This window comes from Hirundo rustica, chromosome 10 (assembly GCF_015227805.2).
Source record: "Hirundo rustica isolate bHirRus1 chromosome 10, bHirRus1.pri.v3, whole genome shotgun sequence".
Lineage (NCBI taxonomy): Eukaryota > Metazoa > Chordata > Aves > Passeriformes > Hirundinidae > Hirundo > Hirundo rustica.
The window spans coordinates 5,925,632-5,943,901 of NC_053459.1; the positions used below are offsets into that span (position 1 = coordinate 5,925,632).

An 18,270-nucleotide genomic window follows, 5' to 3' on the forward strand; every position below is an offset into this window, starting at 1 on the left:
CAGTAGGCAGGCCCTGCTCCCTCCAGCTCCAGACAGATTTAGCATTTTTGGCATAAAATGATGATCCATGTGCTCCTGTGCTCCAGTGCAGCTGTACAAGCACCAAGTTGAGAAAATTATGGTGTTTCAGGGTGGAGCTGTAGAAGATTGTTCTTTGATTCCCATGTTAAACCAGCACACCCTGCAGGAAAATGCTCAGGATTTGAGCTGCCTGAGTCAGTCATGTCAGAACACTTGAGATTGCTTCTCTGGTCTGCCAGTGGCTGCTACTCCCCATAAAGACTAAAGGGGAAAAGAACAGGAATGGATGTGCCTGACTGGCAGACATTTGTCCTTGAAAAGCATCTTGAAACCCACACATTTTCTCCTGTATAACAGTTGTGGAGAACATAGGATCCCAGAATGGTTTGTTTGGAAGGGATCCTAAAGCCCATCCTGTTTCACCGCATGTCATGGGCAGGGACACCTTCCACTCTCCCAGGTTGCTCCAAACCCCATCGAGCCTGGCCTTGGGCACTTCCAGGGATCCAGGGGCGGCCACAACTTCTCTGAACAACATGTGCCAGGGCCTCACCACCCTCCTCCTCCCAGAATGATACTCCATGGGGAGATCCACTTGGAGGATAAAGTAGCCTTCCTGATATGGAAGGGGGCAGATGGAGGACCCCAGAGCAAGGCTTCATGGCATCATCCCAAAGTCCATGAGAACCCGTTCCCAGATCACCACACCAGCCTGCAGCACTGAAGTACACTGGCTTTTTATTCCATGCATTGTTTGCTTTGATAGTCATTCTTGTTTCCATCACTGTACACTGGTCAATACAAAAAAAAATCAAGTTTGTCTCAGGAATCCACAGAGCAGGGAGGAGGGGATGAACACTACTGGACAGGGCCAAGATGAAATGGGTACTTAACACGACAGTGGGGAGGGAAACATTCAGCTCTGGGAGGAAATCTAGGCTAGCGTTCAGGAGCTGTCAGCAGCCACGAGAACTGGATCAGGGTACTCGGGATGCTGGAAGGGGAACCCACAGTTTACTCCGGCCCTGGAATGCGGTGTTACTACAAGGAGTAAGCAGGCTCACCTACACCTCTCAACCCCAGACCCTGCCAGGAGAGGAAGTGCGAGGAACCGCAGCAGAGGGAACTGCGTCTGTGCAATCCCAGGGAGGTGTCACTAAGGAATATCCTACATAACCCCCCCAGAGCTGACAGCAGCCATCCTGGGAATGTGGGGGTGCTTGGGACATGTGTGCAGGGGAGGCTGGAGTGACACCTCCACAGGCAGGGCAAGGCGCTGCCCTAGTGGCATTCCCAGAGGGATGCAGCGAAAGGGGCAGCGGGTGGGAGCGGCGGCACTGGACTGAACAGTGCAATGACCCAGGGGTGTAATAGAGCTAAATGTGGCAGCCTAGAGGGGGCAGCTCTGCTTGCCCAGGCTGCAGAACAGACCAGCATGCCCCCAGACAAGGATGGGGAAGGATCAGCACACACCCAGGACAGCTGGCCCAGAAGGGTCTCAAAATCCCAAACACCAAAGCTCTGTGAGCCCAGTAGAGCTTCATCCCATGGTGGAGCCTATGCAGAGAACACAGGTACCCAAACCCCTCTGGAATCTGTTTGTCAGGGACTGGATCACCACAGGCAGGAGGCCCTGGGGACAGTGACAGGCCTGAGCTGGAGGCAGCTCTGCTTTGGGGCTGTTTGTGGGACTGTCCAAGGATACCAGTGCTGCCCATGGGTCTCCCAGAGCCTGCCAGGTCTCAGCAGAATCTCCCCAGGGGCACAGAGCTTGGCATCCTCTTCTGGGGACACCCGATGGCAGTTCTCCACCTCTCTTTACACCTCAGTGTGTTATGTGCACACAGTTCTCCACTGCTAAATTCCCACACCTTGACCTCCAGCCTGAGTAAACATCTGCACCAGCAAACCCCCTCTCACATCACAACAGCAAAGCCATCTCTGCCCTGCCGGCTCCTCCTGCCACTGGCTGAGAGACAAAGAACATTGGGGAGGAGAAAGAAAGGTGGCACGAGAGAGGGAAGGAGCCAGGAAAGAGCCTCACTCCTCACAGGATTCAGCCTCTGCCCAGAGCAGGGGGAGCAGGTCACTCCCTCTCCAGGAGCCTGTTTGGTCCTGCCCGGGTGATCCAATACATGGACCCATTGCCCAGGACAACTGTCCTTCTCCCTGATGTTGTTTTGGATGCTCTGGCCAGGGAATCTTGTCACAGTTATTCCCTCTGTGATCAATTCAAAAGCCCCTCACCCCCTGACCACCCTTCTCACATTCCCACCGGTTCAGTGGCTGCCGACCATCAGCAATGTGAGCAAACTGCAGCTCTGCCAGGAGGAACCTGACTGCAGCCATACCCCCTTTTCTGTTCTCTGCCCTGGAGTAACAGCATCCCTGGAAATCACTAGAGATAGCAACTCCTGACAGCCACTGAGCCCAGCTCTGCTCCCACCCCTCTGGCGAGCAGGGAGAAGGTAACGTCACACACAGAGATTACAATTGTGCTAGCGGTGAAGCCAACCTTCTGATCTACAGAAATGATAATAAATAATAAAATAACATCATAACTTAAGATCTGTCTGTAGTCCAGCTACAAAAATTTAAAAATATGGGATAATTTAACTCATACAATACTGCTCTCTGTATAAGTAAGACATTTTCCTTCACTTTGCCATGAGGCTATAAATTACCACAGTTAAGTTCAAACCAATATTTTAACATAAAATGTAAACAAACAAAGCAACAGAAGTACCTGTCCATGGTCCATTCCTGCCGTTCACCTCCAGCTGGCCGTGCCAGCCAGCACACTGGGAAGGGCAGAGGGAGAGCTCTTGCAGGGGGACATCAACTAAGGAAGGGGAGGGAACGTGCTCTATCGTTTTGTTCTCTTTCAATATTGTTTTAGAAGAGTAGTGTTTGAAGGGAAGGCACTATGAGTTCTATCAGAAAACAAATTTTTCTCATCTGCCAATGCCTCGGCCTGTCACATACCAGTACTATCCTCACTCGCACCTGCAGAGTTTCAGCTCGGAGGAGAAACAGAGGCCTCGGGGCACACCCGAGACACGGCCGTGCCACGGCCACGTCAAGATTCCCTGCACAAGGCCTGCCACAAAGGGCAGGCAGCTGCTAACGCTTCCAAGAATGTACAGTGAATAAAGAGACAGAGCAGGGCTGATGCTCTTTGCCAGGCCAGTGATTCCCAGTCTTCCCCCTCAACACACAGCCCTCTGCTGGTTCTGGATGCTGCTGTAGGTGAGAGGCTGCTTCTCCCAGTCCAGTCCAGGCGTCTCCAGCGTCCTCCCCAGAAGTGCTCGGGCTCTGCGGAATGTGCTTTCCACGCTTTGCAAGTCCTTGCTTGGCCAACACTGAGTTGATTGATTTCTTTGACTGACTGAAACAGACAGGAGGTAAGAGGAGGAAGTAAACTGGGAAATGGCACACTGCATCTGAGAGAGGTTTCCCTGCTCAGCTGGAGGTTGACACTCCCAGAGTGAAGCAAGGACGGTGGTAAGAAGTGCTCTGATACCAATTCTCAAGAGGACGAGGTTAGAATACATTTTTGCAGGATCTCACAACAAAATGCTGATTAAAAAAAGAAACTAAAAATCCTTAAAATAAAACCCATCATTACATTCCTGGGGATGTATCGACTCAGAAGACCCTGGATGTTAGCACCTCAGTACCAGTTTTCTCCAGGAGCATGTCCACCTTCTGATTAAAAATGACCCAGCTGGTTATACTGAAAACACTTTGTTCACAGGTGACCCTACAGTCAGGTCTTTTTCTGCTTTTCCTCATTTGATAAGACTGAGTGGTTTCGTTTTCTTGTTCTGTTCTCCGATCTTCAGGGCCACGAGGCCTGGTCCCCTGTGCAAGCAGCAAGAGAATCCCCCGCGTCTGTACACAAAGCTGTCCAGGCAGGACTCCCAGGATGTTTCTCCATAGTGTGCTTGCTTTCTGAACTTTTTTTTTTTTTTTTTGCAACGAGTCTGTGTGTCTATAAATACAATCCACTCTTTACAGTAAAAAGTGTTAAAATGTCAAAAAAATAAATATCCATGTTACAGTAACTAGATTATTCAATAAAATACATCCCTGCCATTCTTGATTGAAATGCTCAAAGAGAATTAATTTCATTTGGACATTTTCCAGAGATTCGGGTTATTGCAAATCACTCCTGGGGTGGGAAGGAGAAGCATCTTCTCTTCCTGTAAAGTGTGATGAAGGGGAATGAAGTGGAATCTCGGGGAAATCAAAATGCCAGTACCAGGAAGCTTTGGGGGAGATCTGTATTACCAAGTAGCAGAGCTGCAGGGCTTATTGGTCCTGACCGTGGCATCAGAACACTCCCCTTCAGAAGAGTCACAGTCTGATTCTCCAAACTGTGGTGGGTTCTGTAAGACAAAAGGAAAGGGGGAGACTTGAGCACCATTCCTGTACCGCACATCACCCACACATCCCAGTCTGTCACAGCAGCCAGGCAAAGGTCACCACCTGCAGAGGAGGAGAGTGGCACAGCACACAACTGGCCCACCAAAGGTCACTTGTCTCCCTTAAGAGAGGAGACAGCACAGAAATATCTGGTCAGAGCACTCCCAAACACAGGCTTATGAGGAGATCATGCAGCAGGCTCTGCCCTACCCCTCCTGAACACTTGAAAGGCAGAGAAAGGAAGAAAGTCACCCTCGCTTTGTCAGCAAGGCTGCTGATGGATACGTCTGAGGCAGTTTATATCCACTCCATTTCATGATGTATTTTTATCCCACTTAATGTAACTGCAAATATGATGGCCTCCCAAGATCACTCTCATCTTGACCAGCACATTATGTTCAGCCTTGTTTGTGCTACTTTCCCCCACCCACTCTTCTGCCAAGCAGGAGGAAGACCGGGTATTGCAGCAGTTGCTTTGCCGTAGTACACCTACCACAGCATTTTCTAGGCAGTGTTCCAACTTTCTGGCCCGTGGATTCCTTTCCATAACATTTATGTAGTCTTTTTCCACTGAGTGGAAGGACGAGGAGATAACCAACTCACCTCACAGCTGTGTTCATCTGCACAAAGTTTGCCCAGAGACATCTGAGTCTTGACCCTCCGCACAGCACACTCTTTGTCCGAAAGCCCATCCGACTGCGTGGAGATTTCAATGGGGATCTCTGGAGTCTGGGACAACATGTCCTCCAGCTTCTCAGCCAGCTCATCCTCCAGCTTGGTGCCCAGCTCATCCGGGCTGTTCGAATGGTCGCTTGTGTTCCCCTCCTCTCCATCCGACACGGAGAAGTTCTCAGAGCTGAAGGTCGAGTAGGACTGGCAGCTACTGATGCAGCGATGGGGTCTGCAAACAGGGAGAGAAGTTCAGTGTTCGCCTTGGATGACAGCCACAGGGAACTTCCCGGGTGCTGTGTTCACTGCTCTGCCACACCAGGCCTTGTGGAGCGCCTTCCACATCCTGGAGCTAGAGAATTCTACCCCTTCTGAATGACTTAGTTCAAAACCTGCATCTTTAAATTCATCTGTTCTTACTTGGTCCTGTCTGATTTGTCCATATTAGCTGATCTGCCCTGGGAGCACGTTTTCCTTTGACAGTGCATTTTCCTAAAGGAAGGCACTGTGGAATTCTGTTTAATATTTTTAATGACGACATGGATGAGGGTACTGAGTCTTTCATCAACAAATTTGCAGATGACACTCAGCTGGGAGCGTGTGTTGATCTGTTGGAAGTTAGGAGGGCTCTGCAGAGAGATCTGGAATAGCTGGATGGATGGGCAAAGTCAAATAAGATGAAGTTTAATAAGTCCAAGTGCTGAGTCCTGCATTTTGGCCACAGTAACCCTCTGCAATGCTCTAGGCTGGGGACAGTGTGGCTGGACAGTGCCCAGGCAGAAAGGGACCTGGGGGCACTGGTGACAGCAGCTGAACACGAGCCAGCAGTGTGCACTGGTGGCCTGGATCAGGAATGGTGTGGCCAGCAGGAGCAGGGAGGTCATTCTGCCCCTGGACTGGGCACTGGTGAGGCCACACCACACCTGAGTGCTGTGTCCAGCTCTGGCCCCTCAGTTTAGGGTAGACATTGAGTGCTGTGTCCAGTTCTGGCCCCTCAGTTTGAGGTGGACATTGAGTGCTGTGTCCAGCTCTGGCCACTCAGTTTGAGGTGGACATTGAGTGCTGTGTCCAGTTCTGGCCCCTCAGTTTAGGGTGGACATCGAGTGCTGTGTCCAGCTCTGGCCCCTCAGTTTAAGGTGGACATTGAGATGCTTGAGCATGTCCAGAGGAGGCAATGAGGCTGCTGATGGGTTGGGAACACAAACCCTGTGAGGAATGACTGAGGGAGCTGGGGTTGTTCAGCCTGGAGAAAAGGAGACTCAGGGGTGACCGTATCACTCTCCACAACTCCCTGAAAGGTGGCTGTGGTCAGCTGGGGGTTGGTCTCTTTATCCAGCAGCAACTGACAGAACAAGAGGACACAGTCTCAAGCTGTGCCAAGGGAAATACAGGTTGGATATTAGGAAAAAGTTTTTTACAGAAAGGGTGATAAAATACTGGAATTGTCTGCCTGGGGAGGTGGTGGAGTCACCATCCCTGGATGCTTTTATAAAAAGATTGGATGTGGCACTCAGTGCCATGGATTAGTTGAGGTGTTAGGGGTGGGTTGGACTGGATGATCTTAAAGGTCTTTTCCAGTCCAGTGATTCTGTGAGTTCAAGCTAACTCACCTGGGAATACCTGCATCACCTGGCAGCCATCCCAAAAGCCAGGCAGGATTTAGGACCATCCACTCACGAAATAAGCTCACAGTTACTTGACCACGGCCTTGTGCTGGGATTCAACAGCAATGGGGCAACACATCAACTGAGGGAACATGCCAGGAGACCCACAACTGGGCATCACACGGCACAGGCAATTTGTCCTCCTGATCTTCCAAGTTAGTAAATCACAGAGGAAACAACATCACACAGGAACTGTATGAGTCACATAACTCATCCAGCCCAGCATTCTTCCTTCAACCCCAGGCAGGAAGGAATAATCTGGGAGAAGTATGAGAACAGGGTATGCAGACAGAGCCTGCTTTCTCCCAGCAGATCTGACTTCCGAGCAGAAGCTCAAACCCAGATGACAATGCTAACAGTCATCCACACTCCAGAAATTCTGCACTTACGGCTCTTCATGGTCTGATTTCCACAACACACCTTGACAATGAGCTCCACATCTGAAAATGCTCCGGATGGAAAAAGCACTTCCTTTTGTTCGTTTTAAAGACCCATTTGCTTCACTGGCTGCCCCAACATGAATTTGAAGAATCATTCCTTGTCTATTTTCTCCACATAAATTACAATTTCATGCACCTCCGGTGTTGCCTCTTTCACAACCCATTTCACACGGGTTTAATCTCTTCTTCTACAGAAACCATTCCTAACCACTCTTGTCACACTTCTCAGTACCCTTCCAAACTTTACTGTGGTCTTTGAGCTGGGGCAATGAAGGGGACTTTAGGATTTAAGCTTCAGGTGTGCTGTGGATGCACACAAGAGGAGACAAGATTTTATTTTCTTCTCTGCTGCTTTGAATCAAACCTGTAACCTGTTTGCCTACTGCATCACTCCTGCACTTCAAGCAGCTGCTTTCACGAAGCTACAGCACCAAGTCCATGATGTCTTTTGCGAGCACAGGACTGTAAATCCTGCTGTTCCCCAGGCTTATGTAGGAACACTCCCCCCAAGTCTTATTTTACAGGCAACGCCATCAAATTTCACCTGCTGTTACCACTTAGCTCTGCAATCTTATCTGAATTCAGCTATAAAGGTGCTGGGCTGGAGTCTTCCCCACTGCAGCAACAATTAATAAACAACACTGGGAGTAGCCCACAAAGGGTTCCCACATCCATGAAGTCTGATCCTGGTGAAACAGCTGCAGCAGCTGATTTATAGAGGCAGAACAACATTATCAAGTGTGACCAAGTTGTGCTGCAAACAGCCTGCAGCAGGAAAGCTGGGCCAGAGAGAACATCTCAGGATGGGCTGGAACAGCAAGTGGACATGAGGGGTCAGCTGAGGGTGGATGGGACACACTGAATGGGATTCTGTTCTTTTGCCAACACCTTCACCACTTTCAGTGCTGGTGTGCAGCTGCTATGAGAGTTCTCCTCAGTTTTGTCCCACCAAAGAGAGATTAGAGTGAATTCACCTTTTACCTTTGCCTACGAGGAAACTCCACTTCACTGTCAACTTCGCCCTCCTCCTCCTCTGACGACTCATCCCCGCTCTGGCAGAAAACAAGGACAAAAAGGGTGTCACATCTGAGGAAGTTCAAACATGGCTGACCCTTGGCCCTCCAGGACAAAGTCACTGCAGAACGGTGAAAAACCTACAGGCTGCAGGAAACAGCCTGTGTCAGGAGCACTGATTCAGACATTGTCTACCAGGAACCTCAAGGCTGCTATTCCCGAGTCTGGAGTGACTGACTGGGAAATGCACTGGAGTATTTTAGCAGGTATGGAGTACAGAACGTTCCAGATTCTCACTGAAGCAAATCAAGTAATTAGTATTACACAGAAAACCACATAAATTATGGAGGTGATTTGGCACTCTTGGCTTTGCCCTCTTCTACCACAGCCCATCAATAGAGCAGGATGGAGGATGACACAGCCTTTGCCAATGGGTTTCACCAGCTAGGAGAACTTGGGATTTGTTCCATACCTCAGTGAGCATAGAGCCTTTTATTCTCCTTCTCCCATCCAAATCTACCCCCACACTGTTGTTTTTTTTACAGCCTCCTTCTATCCCATCCAACCTGTCAGCCCCTCACTCAGATTAAGCCTTTATCTCATCCCATCCCCTTGTCTTCCAAGGTCCTACTTCCTTCATGCTGGGGCCAAAGCACACTCTTGGTCTGGTAATTATGCTATTTTCCCTGACTTTTCCAGCCAGGCCCAGTTTTCCTGCTCTTTGAACTCAGACTGGTTCTTACTTCTCTCACCATCTGGATGGAAGCAGGAGGAACAAAGAGCTGCTTCTGAACAAGTGTGCCATAACCTCCTTTTTACTCTTGCAAAATCAGCACAACACACAGGAGAACTATGACTTTCAGCGTAGCGGGACAACTCCTGGCAAGTGCAGCAAAAGGGATGTCCTCAAGACCATGGCAAATGTTGAATCTTTGCCCTGAGACACAGCAGCACCGCAGATTCTCAAAGAAACTCTCACGTGATATTACAGAACAATTTAAAGAACGCATTTAACCCTTCCTTTGGAGAAAGGCTTGAAAGCATTTCGAGAATCAAAATCAAAAAAATCGGTGGAACAAGTTGCAACTCAAACGAATTGACGAAACCAAGAACCAGGCCCTACCAAAGCCGCATCTTCAAACCCCAGTGCTCCGCCCTCACCTTCTGGAGGGATCTTGCCTTGCAGGGCAGCCCTGAGGAAGCCAAGTGCTGGGGAGCGCCCAGGGCGGACGCCGCCGTGCCCTGCTCCTCCAGCTTCTCCATGAACTGCGCGCTCTCGTAGAGGGACGCGGACGCTGGGGACTGGGGGCGGCTCCCCGCGGGTTCAACAGGCGCCATCTGCGCCCGGCCACCGTCCTCATCCCTGCACTGCAGGCAGGGATCGTAGGGATCCGCCGGGCAGCGCTCCCAGCGCTCGGCCGCGCCGTCCTCGCCGTCCAGGCCGCGGCGGCAGTCGGCCTCCACGGCGGTGGAGATGAGGTCGGGGCTGGAGCCGGACACGCGGCGCTGGGCGTGGTTGCTGAGGGGGCTGCGCAGCGCGGCCGCGGGGCCGAAGTACCGCAGGTTGTTGGCGCAGGTGGCGATGTCCTGCCCGTGGGCGTGCAGCCGCGAGTGCTGCCCCTGGGGACCGTGGCCGGGCTGCTGCGGCGCTCCGGGGGCGTGGGGAGGGTGGGGAGGGCCAGGCTGGGGGGCATCGTCTTGCGCCGGCTGGTTTTTCAAGATCCCTGCGAATTCGTTGTAGCTGCCTTTGCTGTTCCCTCGGCGGTGCCGGGGCTTGCTGCGGTACCGGCTTTTGCCACTCAGGGTTGACATCTTGGGACTTCCTGAGACTGGGGAGCCATTGGACGCTGCTTCTGTGCTGGGTATGCCCTCTGACTTCAGTAGATCTGGCCTGGGAGACAGGGAGAAGAAGTTACAGGTCAAGCCACGAACAAAGAAGTGACGCCAGCCCAGAGCCAGGATGAAGAAGCAGCTGGAGCCAAAAGCATGCTGCTTCCTAAAATCTACAGGCTGCTCTCCCCTTCAGCTGCTTGGCTCCTGCATTTTGGTCCCTGTGATTCTCTCCACTCAATGTCCTTTCTGTTCAGCCCGTCTTGCCTGTGCTCCCATCTCGCTGTTTTTTCCAATAGCTGTCACACGCTCTCCTTTTCCGCTCTTATTTTGATGTTCTCTCCCAAAATAGCTCCCACCCAGGGCCTTGGAATAGAGCATGGCTCTCACTCTGTGGATGTACAATGGTGGTAATCAGGCTGCTCATCTAAGAGCCATGTGGGGATATTAATTCAGAAGTGATTATTCACTGGTAATCTGGACTAACTCCTGGAAATCCCCAAAAAAGTAAAGACTAAGACAACTCCTCTAGGAAAAAATAATCTCCCTATCTAAAAGTCATGCAGAAGAGAAATAACTGAAAGGACAGCATGAATTCCCAAATCTCAAATCCCAAATTAATCCCTTAACAATGAATCCATCCTTCCTGAGGCTTGCCTGATTTCCAAAATCCCTTACCCTGCTTATTCCCATCCAAGTCAAGGATGATCTTGGACAGTTAGGAATTTGAGAAAGCACAAGGGCTACCTCCTGTCCAAGCACCATCATTTGCTCAAAAATCACAAGGACCAACAATTAATTCATTCAACACACATCCCTGTGATTCCATGGTTCCAGAGAGCTGTCCAGGTGGTAAGGATGGCAGAATTCATCCCTTTCACCTTAAGATAATTAGATAATTAAGGTTCTGAGGATCAGACCAGGCTCAAGTGTGAAACCCCTTTGTCCCACCCTGCATTCATCAGGCTCAAAGGGATGGAACTGCCCAGTGGGGATCTACCACTGGCTCTGACACAGAGTTGTTACTTCTCACCGTTTGGTCTGGCTGCCTGGTTTATGGGAGACCCCTTTCCTCTTCATCAACTTCTCCACTGTGTTGGGGTGGATTATTGGTCTGACTGGGTGGCGTTTATAAGTCCCAGGGTATTTCTTTTCCACTGCTTGTTCCCTCCTGAAACATCAGGGGAAAAAAAATAAATCACATCAGTTGTCTCTCTCTCCACCTGCTGCTCCCACTGGACAGGAACACACTGCATGCCTGATTGCTCTGCTGGGAAAGGACACAGACACTTCTAAATTCCTTCTGCAGGGACAGGGCCCTGGCACACAGCCCAGGAGCAGCAGCGCCGTTCCCTTCACACAGGGGCCAAAGGATGCCAGCACCAAATGGGAAGGTGCCTTTCTCCAAGCCAGTAACCACTGCCAGTGACCTGCAGGAATTCACTCCAAAGGGACCTCTCCCTGCTCACCAGCAATTCCCTAACCTTTGTAGGTTGTCAGGGGACACTAAATCTACAAGTGCCAGCGTCCAGTTTAGACAGGAAGCGCTGTTTGTGCTGTGCTGTGCGCACACTGCCACGTGCACATCCCCAGACACGTACTTGATGAGCTCCTTCTCCCGCACCTCCAGCTGCAGCATGATAGCACTGAGCTCCATGTACAGGTTATTGGCTCGCTCCAGCTTCCTCTCGTAGTGCTCACGGATGTCTAATGCGTGTCTGAAAGGCAGAAAAGGCTTTATTTCAGCCTGACTTCCATGGGCCAAGAGAAGAGAATGAGGAAAAGTACAGGTGCTTTAGGAAAAGGCCTTTTAAAAGTCAAATTTGCCAGCTGTACTGCACTGAATCCCAGATACAGCTGACAGTGAATGATGATTGATTAAGAGCCTGACACAGCAATAAATCATGGTATGGTTTAGAAAGTGTTTAACAGCCTTGAAAGAGTGGCAGCACTTCTCCCTGGAAGAGATGCAAATGCCTCACACACACCCAGAAGCCCTCTGGCCAAGCCTAGTTCAGCCTGTTTGCACAGAGAAGGGGCTAAACCAGCCTCTACAGAAATAAGAAAGAAGTCATATGTCTGTATTTCACTAACAGCAGGGTGTCCCCACAAAGTTCCCTGGGGACAGGGAACACTGAACAACCGCTGCATCAAATTGCCCAGCCAAGTGCCCTTTGGCTCCTCAGGTTTGACACAGAACTGCTTCTTAGCGTTTTTTGTTTCTCTGTCAACTGCATTTGCAAATTTGTATCACAGGAGGAACCACTTTCCCTTCTTTAAATAAACCTCCTGCTTTCATTTTTAAGTTGGTCTAATGTTCAAAATGCATTTCAGCGGGCTGTTCACATGAAGTATGTTCACTTCTCTGGCATAACTAACCCAAAGAAAATATCAGGGCAGAGAAAGCTCATAGCCAACCTCAGGATGGATTTCCCACTGAGATGGCTGTATCTGCTTCAGTGCTGTTATCACAAACACCAATTCTCAGGCAAAAATATTCCCTGGGAAACACACAAGCCTTTTCCACTTTGCCTGGAGCAAACAGCTGAGGCTGCCCAAGAACAGTGGCAGTTCCCACTGCTTCTCTCCAGCTTCCCATCATCCAAGCAATGCTCATGGCTTAGGCCATGACCACGGGAATTTTGGTTTCCAGGTTCACAAGGAATTTAGGCTGCCCAAATTTACGCCACCAGGAATACTGGGTCCTATTTTGGGAACCTCAGTACAAGAGGAGAATAAAAAGAATCAGGGGCTGGAGCAGGAGGCCTTGTGAGAAGAAGTGAGGGAAGGGAAGGCTGGATGGGAAAAGCAAACAGGAAAAAACAAAGGCTGTGAACACACCTCAGCTCTTCTCTTCGACGGCGAATCAATTCTTCATCCAGCCGGTGGATACAAGTTCCTTCACTTTTAATTTTCTCAAAATGTTTCTTCACTTCTTCTCTCCATTCAGCCTAGGAAAGCAATTTACTTTTAGCTATTTACAAAGAATTGGGATCTGTAGGTGCAGCACAGAAAAACTCTTGGGCAATGTTCTTTGCGTCTGCAGGAAATTACACCTTTGGGTTGAGAATGTATTTGTGTTAGCTGAATTATTTTGGGTAACGACACCGCAGCACATTTAGTGCCAGCATTCTCAAATGGTATTTACAATTTTGTACTCCAAACAGAGAATTTAAAACATATCTGCATTTTTTTTTAAATTCTTAGAGTCTTTCTTGTTCTAAGAGAACATTTTCTTTACTTTTGGCAGAGAACATAAGTAGAAAGGCTCATGATTTTGAAAGCTCCATGATGATGCCTGCCTAGAGTGATATTTTATTTGCCCCTTGAAGGCCTGCAGCAGAAGTCTCAGCTTGGGAAAGTTTGGGTAAAAGATTTTCAAACACCCATCAGGCTGCTGCTCCCCAAGAATCAAACTGAAATAATGGATCCAGACTTCCTCTACTCAATGCACCCTCCAAAATCAGATTCTTGGAGCTAATTCCAGCACCCACAGGCTACAGCCTTTCCCCAGTTACCTGGGACTTGAAGTAGGTTTCCTGAGGAGTAGCCAGCACATCAGCAGAGGCGATGTCCAGGTGCATCAGTGTCTGCCGGAAGGACGGACGGTTCCGGGGCTTGCTCTGCCTGAAAGCAAACAGAAACAGCCAGGGGTGAGGTGAGGGATGGGCACTGCCAGCCTCTCCTGCCCTCCTGGGGTGAGGGATGGGCACTGCCAGCCTCTCCTGCCCTCCTGGGGTGAGGGATGAGCACTGCCAGCCTCTCCTGCCCTTCTGGGTGAGGGATGAGCACTGCCAGCCTCTCCTGCCCTCCTGGGGTGAAAGATGAGCACTGCCAGCCTCTCCTGCCCTCCTGGGTGAGGGATGGGCACTGCCAGCCTCTCCTGCTCTCCTGCCTTCCTGGGTGAGGGATGGGCACTGCCAACCTCTCCTGCCCTCCTGGGTGAGGGATGAGCACTGCCAGCCTCTCCTGCTCTTCTGAAAGGGTTTCAATAGATCCTATTCTCTGAACCAGCTGACAGGTTAGAGCAAAGGAGCTTTTCTGGTTTTCTCTTTTGCTGAATACAATTTAATTGTATTAGAGGTGGTTTTGTGATTACCCATTCTGAAAAAACCAAAGAGGTGCAAAATCTTTAAGACCAGAAAATACAACTACAGAGTGAAAGATAGGAACAGGTTCAGTTTCTATCCTAACCTGCTTGTCAAGAAGAAACATACTTTGGTTTGTTGTCCCATCAATTTCCAAATTTTGTAATGGGAAGACTCGATCTAGTAGAAATGAAAACTTACATTCAGGGTGCTTCTAGGCACTAAAGGTCTGTGAGCTGTCACACAACACATGCCTGAGTACTGCAATGTACTAAACATCACAGAAAAGTACAAAAATGTTTGGATTTTTAAGAAAAAGGACCAGCACTTGAGTTTCAGGACTGAATCCACCTCGCACAGGGCAAGAGCAGCTTCTTGAACCTCCTCTCCCCGACCAACCACCTCCTTCCACTAGGTGGGGATACAAGTGTTTGTAGGTACTCCATTGTACCGAGCTGCACAAGCTGCCACAGCCGACTGCTGCAGCTCAGGATGAACAGCCATGGGAAAGATCCACACACGCTCTGTCCTGTTGTCCCCTCTGTGCCATGGAGAGGATGGCTGGTAAAACCCACGGAGTGGGAAAATGCTGGAAGACCCTTTACACCGTGTCAAGATGTAATTACAAGGACAAAGCGCCAGTGTGAAACCCAAAACAGAGAACTTCAACTCTAATCTGGTAAAAAAAGGAAACTGAAAGCATTTTCCATATCTGAACCTGGAAAATCTGTGTTCCAGACAGAAAGCTCATATTTCTCTTTGTCTAGCCCAAAAGCGAGTTGCTTACAAGGGGTTTTCCAAGTGAAAAAATCAGTTCCCTTCACTCTGGATGTGGCCTCAAGGAATTTTTCTCCTACTTTCCTTCCAGCTCCTTTTGTCTTCCCACAGAATCACCTTTTATCCCCTACTTTGCTACAGCAAAGCAACAACCTCTGCAAAGGCTCTTAAAGATGTCCTGGGCTCCAGGCCTGCTGCCACAAGGAAGCAGAACCCAAAATGTTACAACTTCTTGCTCTCAGGACAAGTGTGAGAGTATCTAAGAGTCCTCTGCTCCAGGCTCCATATTCCCACCATGACTTTCACAGGTTTTGCTGGGAGCCAGCCCTAGGTCTGTGCTGTGTGGGGTTCAGGCTCTTACCAGGTTTGCTTCATGAGGATTTTGAAGCCATCTGGGCAGGTGGAAGGGACGGGAAGGTGGAGGCTGTTACTGCCCACTCCCCAAATGATGGCCGAAGAGTCCACGTCCTTGTAGGGAATCTCTCCCGTGAGCAGCTCCCACAAAACCACCCCAAAGGACCTGATGAAGAAATAAACCAGGATAAATCAAGTTCACACAGCAGCTGTTAACAGAAACATCTGGAGCTTGAAAAAAAAAAACAAAACAGTTTGTTGGGCAAAATAGGGAAATAGGAGTGTCTGGTCCAAAACTGCAAGTAGGTGGAACAGTGGTTTTTAACACACCAGGTAACTCCTGTGTCCAGCACTGGGCCGGGCACAAAACCACACCGATTTTCACCCACCCTTTCCTGCTTCTTTGTGAGATTTTAAAGATCCTGAAAGCACATTTTCTGTACAGATTAAGTCTTGCTCCTGTTCAATGAAAAGACTCCAAAGTCTACTCTCAGATAGGCTTTGGACTGTTCTTGCTGGTAAGAACAGATGATTGACTGCTGCACAGACAAGTGTCGTACAGAGACAAAATAACAAAGGTTTTATGGCTTTTTTACATTTCATTTAACTGGCTTTGTTTTCTTTTCCCTAACCAAAGGCTCCCTCTGCTGTTACCTGTAGTTGCAGGTAAGAGTTTCAAGGTTTGAGACTCAGCACTACAACTACTGCAACACAGAAATTAGGAAACAAATGCTACTTGCATAACTGTCAGTACCAAAAGCACATGAGGTCTCATCTGATACTCCTTTTGTTCTGAAGAAAGGAAGGATAAAGAAAAAAAAAAGGAAAAAAAAAAAAAAAAAAAAAAGAAAAAAAAAAAAAAAACATTAAGAGAACTCAGTGAGGGAAAGAACCTCATCTGATATTCCTTTTGTTCTGAAGAAAGGAAGGATAAAGGGGAAAAAAAAAACAACCAAAAAACAAAACAAAACAAAACAAAAAACAAAACAAAACAAAAACACCATTAAGAGAACTCAGTGAGGGAAAGAACCTCCTACAAGAGCTGAAAGATGTGGGTAAGAAAATTTACTTTGTTTCTCTTCCTTAATGAAGTTACCAGAAAGAACCAAACCCTTAATTTTTAACAGCAAATACTTGTTTTGTATACAATCATCACCCGATAAAACACCAAGGAAGCACCAAACCAGCCAATACAGAAGTAAATAAAATGCTGCTGAGAGCCACCACCACTGTTACTGCACATCAACACTGGGCTGTGATCCAGGTGAGGCACAACCATCTCCATTTCCAAGCCAGGCGTGCCACCTTACTCCATGTCCCATTCCTCTGTGGGACACCAACCCTGCCAAGCTGGAGACTACAGCCAGGGGAAAGGTGAGAAGGGTTTTTCTGGCGTGTACCAATATCCAGTGCTTTTAGTTAAGTACAGAAGAACTTTTAAAGGACAACCTAGCAGGTGTGAACAACCATCAGTCAGGACATAACTTCATGTTAAAAACACTGCACTTTAAAAGCCCATTGGCTTCAAGTTATGTGCTAAAATAAAAAGCAACAAACAAGCAGATTTTGAGTATTTCTCGCCGCAAAATTCTTTTTTGTGGGCTGCAGGAAAGCCGAGACCCAGGAGGTTGGACGAACTACCAGAGAAAGCACATCTGATTTCATATTTGTTATGACTAAGAACTGACAAAGGATTTCCAAGACTCCTGATAAGATTACAGATTTTTTTTCTGCATGCTGTTAGAGATGAGAGAGAGCAGACATATAAGCAGCTCAGGAACTGTTCTCATTTGTTGGCAGCATTCATGATCATCATTTTTATTCATCTGGAGGGAGGAATGGATGGCAAGAGAGAGTCTGAGCAATCACCACTGCTGTGAACTCCAGCGGAACTAGCACCAAAGAGCAACATCTCCACACCACTGAGGGAAGGAGCAAAGGTTTTATTCACAGGATACTCTGTGAAATACTCCTGAACATAAACCACTCTAAAGGACAGAAAGCTGAGGGTAGAGATCCAGCACCACTCATCCTCACTATCCTGTGATTCAAAGGGAGGGTTCAGCAGACAAATGCTGGGTGTGCTCTCTTTCCAGAACAACCCAAGTGTTCCCCCCACAGGAGCCGGCTGTGCTGCAACCTGGACATCCAAATAAACACACAGGACACCGTGGGCACAAGAGCAGCTGCACGCCACAGGTGACAGCACCTTCCCTGCAGGAAATCTTGCCCTTCAGGTCAAGCCCAGCCCCGAGCTAGAACTCCAGCAGCAGCTCCTGACTCCACTGCACCCTGGACCACCCATGGCTTTGTCCAGCAGCTCCCTGCCCTGCCAGGGAAGGGACAACAACTGAAGCTGAAAAACCACAGGAAGTAAAATCCCTCCTGGCTATAAAGCAGGGAGAAGGGCATTTGTCCTGGCTGCTGACATTGAATATGCAGAAATAATGAGGCAGAAACAGAGATGCAGCTCCCTTGAGGCCTCTGAAACCTGTGGAGAGGCTTTCCAAAGGAGCTCCAAGGCTGAGCCCTCTCAAGCATTTTTAATAGCTCAGAGACTGAACCATTCTTTGTGTTCCTTTGGACACAGAGCATGCTCCACGTCAATGGAAACAGGTTCCAAAATTCTTACAACCTATCCTGGTTTCCTCCCTCTTGGATCCGGGATTGGATTTGCTGGACTGTAATCCTGGGGCTGCCCACGCAACAACCAGCCTGGTGTGCAGGAAGCACAAGGGGGTGGGGAGCAGAGCAGGGGCCTCCCCACAGCTCCAGCGTGGCCTTGAAGGGGGACAGGAATGGTGGAAAACCACCCTGGCAGTGGAGGCTGCTGAGGGGGCCCTGAGCACAGCACTGGCAGAAAGCTCTGGGCTGGATAATGACACAGGGAAGAAATTCTGCATTTGCTTCCTGCAGGACAGACTGTCTGCACTGAGCCTTAGCTGGAACCTGCAGGTCAGCACCCAGCCAGCAACCCTGTGACAC

The 18,270-nt window shown here is 49.1% G+C and overlaps 1 protein-coding gene across 6 annotated transcripts in view; it reads right to left on the reverse strand.

Annotated features, from left to right (window-relative positions):
- Positions 1-742: 742 nt before the first annotated feature.
- The window catches only part of MAP3K13 (mitogen-activated protein kinase kinase kinase 13), a 72,942-nt gene continuing 55,414 nt past the window's right edge, over positions 743-18,270 (reverse strand). For 5 of the 6 annotated variants that reach the window (XM_040073995.1, XM_040073998.2, XM_040073996.2 and 2 more), the window contains 10 exons: positions 15,293-15,451; positions 13,585-13,693; positions 12,908-13,017; positions 11,668-11,784; positions 11,100-11,237; positions 9,398-10,127; positions 8,204-8,274; positions 5,053-5,350; positions 4,315-4,412; positions 743-4,226 (listed from right to left, as the gene is read on the reverse strand). In XM_040073995.1, coding sequence (XP_039929929.1) covers positions 4,190-4,226; positions 4,315-4,412; positions 5,053-5,350; positions 8,204-8,274; positions 9,398-10,127; positions 11,100-11,237; positions 11,668-11,784; positions 12,908-13,017; positions 13,585-13,693; positions 15,293-15,451 — 1,867 coding nt within the window. In that variant the 3' untranslated portion in view covers positions 743-4,189. Of the gene's footprint in view, positions 4,413-5,052; positions 5,351-8,203; positions 8,275-9,397; positions 10,128-11,099; positions 11,238-11,667; positions 11,785-12,907; positions 13,018-13,584; positions 13,694-15,292; positions 15,452-18,270 lie in introns of all 6 variants that reach the window. The other variant, XM_040074002.1, reaches the window with a different exon arrangement.